General features: G+C 40.2%; 1 protein-coding gene across 1 annotated transcript in view; it reads left to right on the forward strand.

The window, feature by feature from the left end:
• The window catches only part of LOC121278332 (regulator of microtubule dynamics protein 2), a 163,692-nt gene that overhangs the window by 89,115 nt on the left and 58,121 nt on the right, over window positions 1-16,456 (forward strand). Inside the window, exon 4 of the mRNA XM_041188638.1 lies at window positions 330-390. Within this exon, the coding sequence (XP_041044572.1) occupies window positions 330-390 (61 nt within the window). The remainder of the gene's footprint in view (window positions 1-329; window positions 391-16,456) is intronic.

Consider the following 16,456-nt stretch of genomic DNA (forward strand, 5'->3'; position numbering starts at 1 on the left):
GTGTCCAGCTTCTTGAGTGTTGATGGAGCTGCACTCATCCAGGAATTTGGTGAGTATTTCATTGTACTTGTGCCTTGTAGGTAGTGGGCAGGCTTTGGGGAGACAGGAGTTGAGTTACTCACCTCAGAATTCCCAGCCTCTGACTCACTCTTGTGGCCACAGTATTTGTATGGCTGGTTCAACTAAGTTGCTGAAAAATGGTAACCCCACAGGATATTGATGGTGAGGGAGTTCACTTATATTAATATATTTTGGAGTAAATCCTAAATCCTCCAGCTTTGTTAAATTGTAAACAGCAGAAATTAAAGTGTTCGCAATATCCTTTCCAGGTAAGGAGATAGCTATGGACGCAGTTAATGTGGGTCCCCAGAGTGCTGATAGCCACATGTGGTAAGTCTGAATAACCTCACAAAAATATTGAATGCATATTATCTGTCAGTAACACAACTAATTGATTAAAAAAAAATTCTAAATCCCCAAACATTTTCTTTGTATTTATCCTTTTGAGGCCATGTCATGTTATTAGGAATCTTTCTTTGTCAACATCTAGGCTCAAACCTAGAATTTTTACTGTAACATTCTTGCAAGATCAGATTATTATTGGGAGTATCATTTGATTCTGTCAATAATAATTTGTACAAATATGATGTAACTTTTTGAAGTCAAAACCTAACTTGTTTTTAAAACTTTTTGAAATAAGCTGGCATGGAGAATTATAGCTGTATTGCAGTGCTGCCGCACGTCGTTTTCCTAATAGTATGTTAAAAAGCAATATATGCAATTGATTTAGTGCCACATTGTTGAGGTGAATAGAGATGCCTTTCAGGGGAAGCTAGGTAAGTATGAGACAAAGAAATGGAAAGATATATTGACAGTGTGAAATGAAGTAATGTTGTAGAAGCTTGTGTAGAGCATAAAAAGCAGCATACACCCCCCCCTTAGACCAAGTAGCCTGTTCTGTTCTGTAAACACTGCATTATATTACATTGGATATATGGCACAAAAACAGGCCCTTTCACCTAAGCAGTCCATGCTGGTGTTTGTGCTCTGCTATTGACTCCTCCTATATTTCCTCATCTAAATCTGTCATCATAACCATCTATTTCTATTCCCTGAAATACTTGCCTAACCTCTTAAATGCATCTATACGATTCGCTTCAACCACTTCCTGTGGTAGCGAGTTCTCCATTCTTACCACTCTTAAAGAATTCAAAATAAATCTCTACCCAATTTGATTTCTTGGTGACTATCTTACTTTTATGGCCTCTAGTTATCATATTCCCCACAAGAGGAAACATTCTCTCTGTATCCACTCCTTTCAGAAATTTAAAGACCTCTATTAGATCACCTCTCAGCTTTGATTTTTTCAAGCGAGAAGAGATCCCGCCTATCAATCTGTTCTTGATATGTATACCTACGCATTTCTGGTGTCATCCTTGTAAATATTCTCTGCACCCTCTCCAGTACCTCTATATCCTTATCAAGGTATGGTGACCAGAACTGTATATTTAAATGTAGGCTAACGAAGGTTCAATACAGGTTTAGCATAATTTCCTTAATTTTCATTTCCATCCATCTATTCCATCCATCAGCAATAAAACCTAGCATTTGGTTTGCTTTTTGAGGGACTTGCTAACCTGCGGTGCAACTTTTAGTGAGTGATGCATCTGTACTTTTGTTCCTCTATCCAACCTAGATTTACAAATTCCAAGTAAAAGGTAACCTCCCTATTCTTACCAAAGTGTACTACCTGACATTTACCTGTGTTGAACTATTTGCCAATTATTTACCTATTCTGCAAGTTTATTAATACCCCCCTTAATTTGTTACAGTTCTCCTCAGTATTAACAATCCTTGCCCACCCCCCCACCCTAATTTGGTGCCATCTACAAATTTAGAAATTGATTCCAAAGTCCAAATGGTTAATGTACACTAATGGACTGCAATGTTTCAAGAAGGCACCACCTCCTCAAGGTCAGTTAGGGATGGGCAAGAAATGCTGGCCTAGCTAGCGATGCCTACATCTCATGAACAAATAAATAAATAAAAATTGCGAACATTGGTTCCATCACGAAACCTTGTGGAACATCACTTCCCGTTTTCTGCCACCCGGAATAACTACCCTTTATTCCCACTCTCTGATTTCTGTCTTGAAGCTAGCCTGCAATCCATTCTGCCATTTGTCCCTAAATTCTGCATTTTCTGACCTTATTCATTAGCTTATTATGGGACACCTTATTGAAAGCCTTTTGAAAATCCATATAAATTGCATCTCCTATATTACCATTCTCTACTCTCTCTCTTCCATCCTCAAAAATTCAACAAAGTTGATCAAGCAAGATTTTTCCTTTTGAAATCCGTACTGACTATTCATTATTATATTTCTCATTTCTTTCCTTTAGTAATAATTCCATTATTTTTCCACAACTGATGTTAAGCTGACTAGTGTATAATTCCCTGCACCTTTCCTGTCCCCCTTCGCAAATATAGGAATTATATTAGCTATATGCTAGTCCTTTGGCACTACACCTTTTTCTAACGAAGTCTTAAATATGAGTAATAATGCCTCTGCCATCTCTTCCGCAGATTCCCTTAAAATAAGTAGACATAATCCATCCATACCAGATGCTTTATCATCTTCAGGTTTGTTTAATTTATTCACTACATCCTCTTTAAAATTTTAAATGCGCATCTCATTGCTCATCTTGTCATTTAATGTCATGTTTACCTGCTCTATTTCCCCTGTAAATAGCAAGCAAAATAATTATCTAATATATCTGTCTTTTCTTTACCATTACCTGTGGTATTACCCTGTCTTTCTCTTAATGATCCTATTACTGTCACAGGCTTCATTCTTTATTGATGTGCCTGTATAATGTTTTACTGTTTTGTTTCGTATTCCTTGATAATTATTTTCAAAGTTCCTCTTTGTCTTCCTAATTGTTTATTTTTTACTTGTCTGCTAATTTCTCTGAGGCTGGATGCCACTTTCCTAACTCTCAATTGTTCCCTCATGTCTTTACTTATCCATGGAATCCCAATGGTATTTCATTTGTTCTTTCCTTTTAGTGGAACTTAGGTTTACCATTTTATTTTCCAACGTCCTATCCCTCAAAACCACCTTTTCTTGCAACCTATTAACTTGGCCTTTGTCACACCTACATCTTTCTCTGTCATCATCTTAAAGCGTATTATATTATGGTCACCATTGCCTAGCTGTTCCGCTCCTTTTATTTTTCTTACCTGCTCTGGTTCATTCCTCATTCCTAAATTAGCAATTCTTCCCTTGTTGGGCTTTTTACATATTGAGTTGGAAAGGAGTCCTGTATACATTGTAGGATCTCTAATCCCTTATCCCCTTTATCTGCTTGTTCTGCCAAGTTAATGTCAGTTAGTTGAATCAACCCATGATTATTATCTATGTTTTTTACTCACTCCCCTGATTGTCTACATATTTCTTCCTCCATCTCCCTTCCACTATTAGGTGGTCTATAGACTACACCTATTAATGTGGTTGATCCTTTATTATCTCTATCCATGTGCATTCTATTTTTTTTTTGTTGATAGCTGCATTCATTTTTTCTATTGCCATTATGCTATTCCAAATAAGTACAACTAATCAGCTTCCCCTTTTCTCCCCCTACCTTTTCTAAATATCTGATATCCTACAATGTTTAATTCCCAGTCCTGATTTTCCTGCGGCCATATCTAAGTAATCCATTCTATGACTGGTTCCTTCCAACCCATGATTGCCTCTAGCTCCGTGTTTTATTACAGAGAGTGTGTCTATTGCTGTACCGATGTTTTAATTCATTTTTAATAGGTTTCCTCTCTATGTTTAACCATCTTTTTAGATTCTCATTCTGTAACATGCCCTTGCCATCAGTGCCCTCCCTTACTTTGTTCTTTTCTATGTTTTCCTACCGTATTCCGTTTACATTTAGGCTGTTTACTTTTCTCATAAATTTCTCTCTTCCCCCCTCCCCATGCCACCACTGCCAACCTACCTTACTAGTATAAAGCCTTTTCCACCTCCTTATTTACTCTTTCCGCTAGAACACAGACTCCACCCAGTTCAGGTGAAGCCCATCCCATTGGTACAGCTTCTTCTTGTCCCAAAACTTGTGCAAAATGAAACAGAATTTCTCTTTCCCACACTAGCTCTTTAGCTACATGTTAATTCTCCTGATCAGTCTGTTCCTATGCCAATTTGCAGGTGGCTTAAACAATAATTCAGAGATTATTGCCCTTGAGGTCCAGTTTTTTAATTTAGAGCCTAACTCGTGATACTCTTTCAGCAAGCACTCCTCCCTGTTTCTACCTAGACCATGGCAATTGAATTTGCCCTCTCCCTTTTCAAGTTCCTCTAGCCGCCATGAGATAAGCCTTACCCTGGCACCAGGCAGGTAACACACTCTTTGGGATTTTCATTCTTGGCTGCAGAAGACCCCATCTATCCCCCTAATTATAGAGTCCCCTACCATTACCACATTTCTATTCTGTTCTCCTCCCATACCACCCCCCTACCCTGGCTGCTGTTGCCATCAGCCTTCTAAGCCCAGTGCCTTGTTCCATCTTGTGCTACTTACTTTGTGCATAAGCAAAACCTCTTGTGTTTATACTGGCAAAATTCCAAAAATCTGAGTCAGGCTCGGCTGACTAGGTAACCAGTTCTACAGCAGGCAGCTTGTTTCCCACTGACTAAGACTGAAAGAGATTGCAAATTAAGGTTAAAGTTAAGTTAAATGCTAAACGCAAAATTTAATTTTCGAACAACTCCAAGTTCTGCACGATGTGCTGTGCCAGACACCTCCATGTCCCTACTTTGCAGGCTACTTGGTGGGTCTGCCAAAGACCCAAGCACCTTTGTTTGCATCATCGTCAGCATTTTCTTATGGTTTGCTCCAAAATGGTCCTCAACTGAGTCCCCTGTAGCACATTGTTTGCAAATTCTACCTCTGGGGAGTTCTCTCACAAGGTGACCAATCCCCTGTCCTGGCTGCAACCCATTCCAATAACTCACCACAAGCAGATGCTGACTCGAAACTAAGCACTGCGTTTTGCACAATCCCCGTATCTGAGCTAGTGGCTAAGTGTGGCCTGTCAAGTAACGATACTTCTTCATCAGAGGGCTGTATTTCCTCTTGCCCTTTCATTTGAGGCATCTGTGGATGAGCAGCTGGCAGTTCTCAACTATCTGAAAACACAAATGCATAAAGAGAGGATAGGAGTAAGGGAATTTGTGGGTGGGTGGGGAAGAAAACAGAAAATTAATTGGAGTTTTCATTTTATGAAGCTGAGGAGCGAATGGGGAAGGTAGAATCATCCTGGATGGCCTCAGCAGCACCGGTCCCAATTGTCTGTATTCTGTGGCATTGGTGCCCATTATCTTATGGGCCATCTTTTCATGGCCACTGGGGGAATGATTACATGATGGTCCTCTGCTTGTCCCTCAATTCTCTCCCTTGTTGTGGGCGATCTTCTTTTGCAAGAGAGGATAGAATGTCAGTGACTGTGTTGGGTGACGTGCCTGCTAAAGCTGAATTGAATATTTTGTATTATTATATACTTCTTGTATGTTAGTATATCTAAGATAAAATATCTGTTTACCTGCACAGATTAGCCATAAGGACCCTTAACATCCTTCAGAAAAATTACTGACATTTTAAAAATAAAAGTCACACAGTTTAAGATGTTAGAAATATAATGTATGTGTTTCCATTTATATTCTATTAATTTGGGAGATCTGCAGAGAATTTTATCCTAGTTTGAGTATACTTATGCTCTCCAAATCAGCAATACAAAGTAATTGCTGCTGAAATGTATATCAAATGGACTTTCTCACTAGACCAGCAGAGCCTCAGTGTGCTGGCTTCACCATTCCTACCTCTATTTCAACTATGATTAACTGTTACAACATGGGACAAAATCCACCCCCCCGCCCCCTTGGGGGAGAAGAATGGGAGCGGGTGCGAGTGGGCGGATTCCCTATTGGGGGCGCCATTTTGCATGGGCCTTAATTGGCCCGCTCAGCATGACATCCGCAAGGAAGCACTATGCGCTCCCTGTACGGGCAGAGGAAGGATGGAGGGAGATTCTGTCAGCCGGGAATGCACTCTTTCGCACATGCGAAATAGCACACAAACCCCCCTAAGGCTGAGTGCTGCTTCAGGGTGATCGGCCCAGATTTTCAACTTTTAATAAAGGAGTTTAAAAAGTTTCCCTGCCATGTCTTCTCATGTGACACTGTCACATGAGTTGGGACATGTCCATAACTTTTATTTAAACCTTTAATTAAAATTTTAATACCCTCATGAAACCTTAAGGTTGGACGGGCAGGTCCATTAATGAGTTGAATTGGTTTTCCCATGGCCTTAATAGGCCATTGACAGGTCGGTGGGCGCGCATCCGACTTGGCTGCGCCTCCACCGACCTGAAAATGGAAATGACACAGGGTGACGTCGGGAGTTCCACCTGACATCACCCCGCGTTATTTTATGTGCCCTGCTCGCTGACCAGAAGATCCTGCCCATGATGTGACTTTGAAAAGAGCTTAAACATGTACCTTGTTGCTGCTTCGTCCTATCGAAGGTGTTTTAGATATGGAAACTACTTTGAAAATGCTACATTAAAGCTGTATCATTACAGTCACGTAATATAATGAAAAGTTCCTGTCTGTAATTTGACGAATTGATCTGCAAAATGAGGTACACTTTTCCCCACAAAGCTGCAACAAATTCAATAAAATAGAAAAAATGTGCGGGGTTACGGAAAAAATGCAGGAGATTGGCACTAAGTTAAAATGCTCACAGAGAGCCGGTGCAGACAGGATGGGCCAAACGACCTTCTTCTACACCGTAACAATTCTGTGATCCATGCCCTAAATTGAATTTCAGTAACTCATAAATTTTGAAATGAGAGAGGTTGTGTCATTACTGTTTCCAAAATATTCTTTGTACTATTGCAGCTCTGGTATCACTTGCCAAGTTCTTAACTTTCACAGTTTACATGACAGCAATTTTTCATGAATGGAATCGAGCCAGTCGAGGAAAAAAGAAAGGAATTTGCATATTAAATGTAAAATGATAGACAGTTGGAATGAACTCAAATGTTTTTAGTTTGTGCAGGAATGGCATAGTCAAGCGTATACCCAATGATTGCAAAGCAACTTGGGACCGCGTACCTTGAAATTGTTCTCAACTATTCAAGTTTCTTTTTCAGCTGCATTTGTTAAATTGAGTGCAATTGCCTACTTAAACATTACAAAAATTAAAATAATTTGGATTGTAACTAATAAGGCCCATTATGAGAGATGACTTATTTGTCAATTCTAAATATCTGAAACCAAGGTTGGAAATATAATTTAAACACTTTTTGCTACAGGTGAAAAGATGCTGCTTTATGCCATGTTAGAATTTCTTCAAAATCCAGACTTGGATGGACAAATGGTAGATGACACTTACATAAGTGATAGGTAGTTATTCACTCCAACAAGGAAAAGCCTAGCCACTTTTCTGTGAAATTTAATGCGTGAGGTGCTACGTTTTGGTAGGAAAATTAAGGAGGCCGCATACCTCATACTGCACCTCGAAAACTGTGTGCAGTTTTGGCCTCCTTATTTAAGGACGAATGTAAATGCATTGGAAGCGGTTTAAAGGAGGTTTACTATATTGATACCTGGAATGTGTGTGTTGTCTTATGAGGAAAGGGTGGACGGACTGGTCTTGTTTCCACTGGAGTTTAGAAGAGTGAGGGGTGATTTGATTGAATATACAAGATCTTGAACGACCTTAACAAGGTGGTCGTCGGAAGGATGTTTCCTCTTGTGGGTGAGTCCAGAACTAGGGGGCACTGTTTTAAAATTAGGGGTCGCCCTTTTAGGACAGAGATGTGGAGAATTTTTTTTCCCTGAGGGTTGTGCGACTTCGGAATTCTCTGCCTCAGAAGGCGGTGGAGGCGGGGTCATTGAATATTTTTTAAGGCAGAGGTAGGTAGATTCTTAACAAAAACAAAAACAGAATTACCTGGAAAAACTCAGCAGGTCTGGCAGCATCGGCGGAGAAGAAAAGAGTTGACGTTTCGAGTCCTCATGACCCTTCGACAGAACTTGAGTTCGAGTCCAAGAAAGAGTTGAAATATAAGCTTATATTTCAACTCTTTCTTGGACTCGAACTCAAGTTCTGTCGAAGGGTCATGAGGACTCGAAACGTCAACTCTTTTCTTCTCCGCCGATGCTGCCAGACCTGCTGAGTTTTTCCAGGTAATTCTGTTTTTGTTTTTGTTTTGGATTTCCAGCATCCGCAGTTTTTTTGTTTTTATCTCTGTAGATAGATTCTTGTTAGGCAAGGGAATCAAAGGTTACCGGGGTTAGTTGGGAACGTGGAAATCGAAACACAAGAAGATCAGCCATGATCTTTTTGAATGGTGGAGCAGGCTCGAGGGGCCAAGTGGTCTACTCCTGTTCCTATTTCTTATATTCTCATACTGTTTGGTTAATAAAAGATTGAAAGGGGTGGAGGAGCAAAGGGATCTAGATGCACTGATTCACAAATCACTGAAAGTAGCAACACAGGTTAAAAGGCCATTAAAAAGGCAAAACAAACACTTGGATTCATTTTTAGAGGGATGGAACTGGAAAGTTCATATAAACTTGCATCAAACCTTGATTAGACCACATTTGGAAAACTGCACAGTTCTGGTATCCATTTTACACAGGGTATTGAGACATTAGAGAAGATGCAAAAAAGATTCAAGAGATGATACCAGAACAGAGAGGATATACATATTAGGAAAGGTTGAGCATGCTGACGATCCTTTCTCTAGAAAATAAAAGGTTGAAGGGTAACCTGATGTATGCCTTCATGGTTTTGATAGGCTAGATGTAAAAAAAATGTTTCTATTTATAGGGGCTTCCAAAGCTAGAGGTCATAAATTTAAGAGTAGCCAAAACGTCCAATAAGGAATTCAGAGAAAACTTCATCAATGAAACATTTGTAAGATTGTAGAGCACGCTACCATTAGGAGTAGTTGAGGCAAATAGCACAGATGCATTTAGGGGAAGCTAGAATAGCAGAGAGGGTGAAAGGAACAGAAGGATATGCTGATAAGGTTAGATGAAGTAGGGTGGAAGGAGACTCTTGCAAAGCATAAATATCCACATAGACCAGTTGGGCAGAATGGTGTATTCCTGTGCAATACATTTGCTATTACTTGGTATTTCTTTTGAGCAATAACCACTTTTAACCTTATGATGGCGTGAAGGTCACTGATGAAACAATTGAAAATGGTTGGTCCTAGGTCACTGCTGTGAGGAACTCCTGCAGTGATGTCCTGGGGCTGAAATGATTGGTCTCCAACAACCAAATCACCTTCCTTTGCACTAGGTATGACTCTAGCCAGTGAGGCGTTTTCTCCCGATTTCCATTGACTTCAATTTTACTAGGTATGGAGCTGAGTGTTATTAGTAGAACCCAGACTGAGCATCAGTGAGCACATTATTGCTGAATAAGACTGCTTGATACTTTCAACGATACCTTCCATTACTTTGATGGGAATTGAGAGTAGACTAATGGAGCAGTAATTGGCTGAATTGGATTTGTCTTGCCTTTTTTGGACAGAATATACCTGGGCAATAAGCCTACCCTGGTAGTGTTCATCTCCTTTAAATTTAATTCATTAAATTTTCATCAGTTGTAGATACTTCTAAGCGAGTTCCTTACCCTGCGAAGTTCACCTGGACTCAACTACATTGGTAATCTTCCAAAAGTGTTTGTGACTTAGCCTGCCAGCTATTGTTGCTGTTCAGGTCTTATCAAAACTCATTATTTCTCAAGGTCTGTTCCCTCATTTCAAACACAGATGTTGGCTTTGCTCAATTTGATATCACTTTCTGGGAAAACGCAATATCTACAGAATACTATAGTTCAGCGAATTTTAACAGAAACCAGTGGTTTTCCTATCAAACTGCCCTTAGCCTCTTAAAGCATGATGGTAATTTAGGCAAGCCTCAGCCTGAAGCTAATTTTTTTTAGTAAAACTGTATTGTCTTACAGCATGCTCTCTTACACACCTCCCTAAACCAGGGTTTATCCCTTGGCTTGATGGTAATGGCAGAGTGAAGGATATACCAGACCATGAATTTAGAGATTGTGATGGAATACAATTTTATTTCTGTTGCAAATGGCCTATAGTGCCTTATGAATGCCCAGTTTTAAGTTGCTAGATCTGTTCTGAATCTACCCCATTTAGCATGGTGGTAGTGCTACACAATATGTTAGAGGATGCCCTCATGTCAAGACAGGACTTTGTCTCCACAGGATTGTGCAGTGGTCACTCCTACCAATATTGTCAGTGATGGATGTGTCAGCAGTGGGGTAGTGAGGATGAGCAACAAATGTCAACCTTGCTTGCAATGCTTAAGTCCCATGAAAACGTTTTTAAAAAGTAGATTTTTCCCTTGTGTTGGTTCTGCCACCACCTGCCCTGCATCCAGTCTGTCGGCTATTTCCTTCAGGACCCAACTGGCTTGGCTAGTATTGCTACCGAGCCTCTCTTGGTGATGTACATTGAAGTTTCCCCACCCAAAGTATCATTCTATCCCCTTTGCTACCCTTAGTGCTTCTTCCAAGTAGGGTTTAACATTGAGGACTAGCGATATATCAATTGACAGAGGGCAGTAGATACTTATAAGGTTCACTTGCCCATGTTTGACTTGATGCCATCAGACTTCATGGGTTCCAGAGCCAATGTTGAGGACACCCAGGGCCATTCTGTCCTCACTGTGAACCACTGTGCCACCACCTCTGGTCAGTCTTTCCTTGCAGTGGGACAGGAGTATTGCTAAACAAAGAGACATGTTGAAGCTTTCTGTCTTGCATTTATCAGGACACCTCACAAGAATACCAATATAAGGGGAAAACACCAGTTTATACTGTTTGTGAAGAGAGTGCTGATTGGTTGGCAGTTGGATTCTGTTTGATAGAGACATTGCCATGGAGAATGCACTGGTGATTATGATTGACAGTTAACTGCCAAGCATTGTTTGAAATTTAAACCAGGCAGTTTGACCCTGATTAGCCAAGACACTGTCCTGAGGGATGAGCCAGCGAATGGCTATCACTTATTTTATTTAACTGAAACTTTATTAGTCCAGTAACAGAACCACTATGCTATCCTTCTCGTATAAGTGCAAGATGAATATTCAGTAAAATTTAAACTTAGAAATGAATAGTGACATAACAGCATTTGAATTCTAACCTTACTAATCTGTTAATAACTAATTTCCTCTTTTCGTTTGGGATATTTGATTAGCGCACAACACTTCTTCAATCTAGTTTTGAATTTTATCTTGCTCTGTATATGACTGATTACTTTTAATGATTTTCATTGAAAATATGAAGTAGATTTATAATGGTCGGCAATGGCAGTAGTGTTGGTGTCTGTAGACAATGCAGAAAAATCAAAGGTGGTAATTTTAACTTGGCAATAGTATTTTTTTTCTTTATTCTTTCATGTGGTGTAGGTATCTCTGGCAAGACCAGCATTTGTTGCCCATCCCTAATTGTTCTTGAACTGAGTGGCTAGCTAGGCCATTTCAGAGGGCAATTAAGAGTCAACCACATTGCAGTGAGCATGGAGTCAAATGTAGGCCAGACCAGATAAGGATGGGCTCTTACGACAATCAATGATAGTTTCACGATTACTGAGATTACCTTTCAGTTCCAGATTTTATAATTGAATTTAAATACCACCAGCTTTTGTGGTAGGATTTGAACCCATCTCCCCTCGTCATTAGCCTGGGCCTCTGGATTACTGGTCCGGTGACAATATGACTACGCCACAGTCTCCCCTTAACTAAGCAATATTGAATCAGCCAGCTGTTATTTAACTTGAACAATTTTCCTTATCATTAACTTCAGTGGAAAGAATAACATGGCCAAGTGTGTAATTGCTGGCTGATCTGATGTTTCCTATTTCACACTTTCGCAACAAGTTTAAATTACCCGTAAGGCATGGATCCTGAACTGGCTGGTTTTGAACTGGAGTGAATCTTAATATCTGTTTTTCAACAATTTGTTTAATTTTTAGACTGCAAGAGTTCCTTAATGAAAACACCTCAATTTGCACAGAAATGTTTTGATTATGGAACACAAACTGTGTACCATATGAGTTCAATTCTGCTAAGTTGTTCTATCAGCCTTCCTGATGGCTAAGTGTTTGTACATTTCTGGCTTTGCCTTGCTCATACATGTCCCAGTATGTTAGAAGTCTGTTGCTGTGACAAGTAACTTCCAGAAAAGATGCAACATGATTAATAATATTCAGTGCTATGAAATTACATTTGTTACAAATTTATTTATTTGAGAATTCTCAGCATAATTTAAGCCAGTTAGTTTTGTAAACAGTTACACATTTATTTCTCAGCTTTATCTTGCTAAATGCAGTATTTTTACGTTGAAGCTTTTGCCTTTTTACTGTTATAAATATGCATTCTTTAAATATGTATTCTTCAAATACGTATGTAATCCCAAATTGCAAATCTCTCACTGTTCTGGATGTCAGAAAATAACATTGTTAACAGAAGGCATTTGATAAAGTGCCACATCAAAGGTTAATGCAAAAAATAAAAGCTCATGGTTTAGGGGGTAACATATTGGCATGGATAGAAGATTGGCTAGCTAACAGGAAACAGAGAGCTGGCATAAATGGGTCATTTTCTGGTTGGCAGGATGTGAGAGTGGTGTGCCACAAGGATCAGTGCTGGGGCCTCAACTTTTTACAATTTATATAAGTGACTTGGATGAAGGGACCGAAGGAATGGTTGCTAAATTTACTGACGACACAAAAATAGGTAGGAAAGTAAATTGTGAAAAGCACGGAAGGCGGCTACAAAATGACATAGATGGTTAAGTGGGTGAGCAAAGATCTGCCAGATGGAGTATAATATGATGGGCAAATGTGAAATTGTTCATTTTGACAGGAGGAATTAAAAAGAAAGCTTATTATCTAAATAATGAGAGACTGAGCATCACATCCACAAACATTCACTCTCTTCACCACTGACGCACCACTTGCAGCGGTGTGTACCATCTACAAGATGCAGTGCAGGAGTTCACCAAGGCTTCTTCAACAGCACCTTCCAAACCCACGACCACTACCATCTAGAAGGACAAGGGCAGCAGATAGATGGGACCACCACCACCACCTAGAAGTTCCCCTCCAAGTCACTCACCATCCTGACTTGGAACTATATCGCCGTCCTTTCACTGTTGTTGGGTCAAAATCCTGGAACTCCCTTCCTGACAGCACTATGGGTGTGCCTACACCACATGGACTGCAGTGGTTCAAGAAGGCAGCTCATCACCAACTTCTCAAGGACAACTAGGGATGGGGCCATAAATGCTGGCCCAGCCAGCGAAGCCCACATCCCAAGAATTAATAAAAAGAAAAGGAGTTCAGAGGGATCCGGGTGCCCTAGCGCATGAATCACAAAAGGTTAGTATGCAGGTACAGCAGGTAATTAGGAGAGCTAAAGTTATCATTTATTGTAGGGGGAATTGATTTCATAGATACTTAACATTTATGCTTCAGTTGTACAGTGCATTGGTGAGACCACATCTGGAGTATTGTGTACAGTACTGGCCTCCTTATTTAAAGAAAGATGTAAATGCATTAGAAGCAGTTTAGAGAAAGTTTACTAGACTAATACCAGGGATGAGTGGGTTGTCCTATGAGGAAAGGCTGGGCTGGTTAGGCTTGTATCCACTGGAATTTAGAAGAGTAAGAGGCGATGTAATTGACAACTTTAAGATCCTGAGGGGTCTTGACGAAGTAGATGTGGAGAGAATGTTCCCTCTTATGGGAGAATCTAGAGCTAGGGGTCATTGTTTAAAAATAAGGGGTCGCTCATTTAAGACAGAGATGAGGAGAAATTTTTTCTGAGGGTTGAGAGCCTTTGGAACTCTTCCTCAAAAGGCGGTGGAAGCAGAGTCTTTTAATATTTTTAAGGCAGAGCTAAATAGATTCTTGATTAACAAGGGGGTGAAAGGTTATTGGAGGTAGGCAGGAATGTGGAGTTGAGGTTACATTCGATCAGCCATGGTCTTATTGAATGGTAAGGAAGGCTAGAGGGGCTGAGTGGCCTACTCCTGCTCCTAATTCATATGTTCGTATGTAACTTAGTTGAAACTTACAACTAAAAATAAAAATTGCTGCAAAATCCATTAGCATCCAAAAAAAACTGAAACTTTTACTTGTTCAGTTAGCACCCATTCATAACTGACTAGTTCAATAATTCAACAGTATAAAATTGTTTTCTTTTACAAAATCAGTACATTTTGCTTTTCTTTTTTTGCTGCTGTGTTTAATAAGGTTGTGAAATCCTGATACTTGTTTGTACTGGTGCAATTTTTCAGTCTTGAGAGGAAAACATTTATCTTTCAATCCTAATGATGTCAGCATAATTGTTCATAGATATTTAACATCCATCTAAAGTTTGTCATTTGTTAAGTTTTTCAGCCAAAACTCAAGCAGTAACACAACTTTTTGTAGAATGAGCATATAGGAAGTTTATTTTACGGCAGTTAATTTGTCTTCAGTCCATTTTTGTGCAGATAAGCTTGATGCTGCTTTTACAATGCAGACCACAAAGAATTATTTTGTAATCCTTAAGTAAGTGCTAAGCAACATGCAACACCAAAGCAAATTTCATTTTTTTTGCACATTATCATACAGCACAGAAGCTGTGCCCAGCTAGTCTGCTGGTGTTTACGTGAGTCTTCTCCCAATCCACGTGCCTCATCTCAGCCTTTCAGCATATATTTCTACATTCTTTTCTCTCATCTACTCACCTAGTTTCCTTTTGAAAGCATCTAAACTGTTTACCTCAACCAATTTCAGGTTCTGTACTAGCTTCATAAGCAGTTAGTGAAATTAATTTACTTTTAATGTTCCAAATGGTAATTAAACTTTGATAGAAACTTTTTTGTTGCAGTGTGTTCTCTGGTCCTAGCAGAAGCTAGCTCCAATTTTAACAGGGATGAGGAAGAGATCAACATGGGTCAGCAGGGCAAGCAGAAAGCTTGCAAATTACCTGCGTAGTCCTGGATAATTTTAACTCCTAGGTCTTTCTAACATAAACCAAGTCCAACTCCTGCCCAAATATGGCAGGAATGATGAGATAGGCAGGCAGGAGTGGGATGGGCACATCAGGAGAACATTGCCCAAGAAAACATTTCCTGGTGTGATGAAGGAAAGTGGGGACAAGTTGATCAGAGGAAGGGGAGGGGAAGAAAGCATTCTGATCTCTAAGATGGTCCAGTGATAGAATTTCAGATTTTGAATAATTGTGAATTTGCCAATTACTTTAACATACTAGTTTTATGACCACTGATTAAGCATACAGGCCCCAGTTTGAAAGTGGGAATCGGAATGGAGCAGAACGATCCATGAAGTTGACAGTGAACCCAAGGAATCTAGAGGTGTGGAGCCTGACCAACTTAATGACTGGACCTCATTTAAATCAATTTTTCCGGGAGTCATGTCTGAAACTGATTAGATCCATTACGAGGCTGATGAGCAGGAGGGGGTGTTCGTCGACAGGAGGCCACATCCAATGACCCGTGTGAATAACCCCCAGCAGTCAGTTGGAGGAGGGGTGTGGGTATGTTCATCGCAACTGGGGAGAGGAGTTTTCTAGTCCTGATCAGGGTTGTGAAAGGGGAAGGCAGAGCCTCAGAGCCGCTAGTCTTTCCTGTGAGACCTGCTCCTCCTGGCACACAAGGAAATTTCAAATTATAATTTTTGAACTTACCTTGCATGGCCCTCTTCGAGCCCACAGTCCCCTTCCCAACAGGCTCAGTCTGATGCTGAATCCGTCACTACTCCCTCATTCAGGCCTCCAACTAAATTTGCAGATCAGGCCCCAATAACAGAATTGGACCCAGTTTGGATATTTAAAGAAAGACGCCACTTCAACCCTGCAAGTGTTCCACTTACCTAGTCAAAAGACCTTTAAAGACCCAATTTACTTGGCATGAGAGATGATCGTGGCACTGGCAAACGAGTGACAGACCCATCCTGCCTCATCATCCGGACCTCTGAACAGAATCCAGATTGGCACCTACCTGGACCCGATGAGAATAGTGAGGAGGCCAGCAGGCTGGATGGAACCATGACAAATCACAGGCAGCTGCACCAGAGAGTCACAAGATTTTTGCCTGGTGATTAGTTAAATATATCTTGTCCAACCTCCAAACATGATCAAAGTTAGAAGAAAAGTAGGGAACCTTAGGATAGGAGTAAGGCCCCATTAGTTTCTTTGTGGGGTCCTGCTCCAATTGACAATGTTAGAAATGTAGATCCCTTTAAGAATAAACCAGTACAAGCTTCAGAGTGAATTGAGAGCAGGTGATGCTCATTGAAGCCTGTACTTAAGAGCTAGGTTTTTCCAAAGTAA

Source organism: Carcharodon carcharias, chromosome 5 (genome assembly GCF_017639515.1).
Source record: "Carcharodon carcharias isolate sCarCar2 chromosome 5, sCarCar2.pri, whole genome shotgun sequence".
Lineage (NCBI taxonomy): Eukaryota > Metazoa > Chordata > Chondrichthyes > Lamniformes > Lamnidae > Carcharodon > Carcharodon carcharias.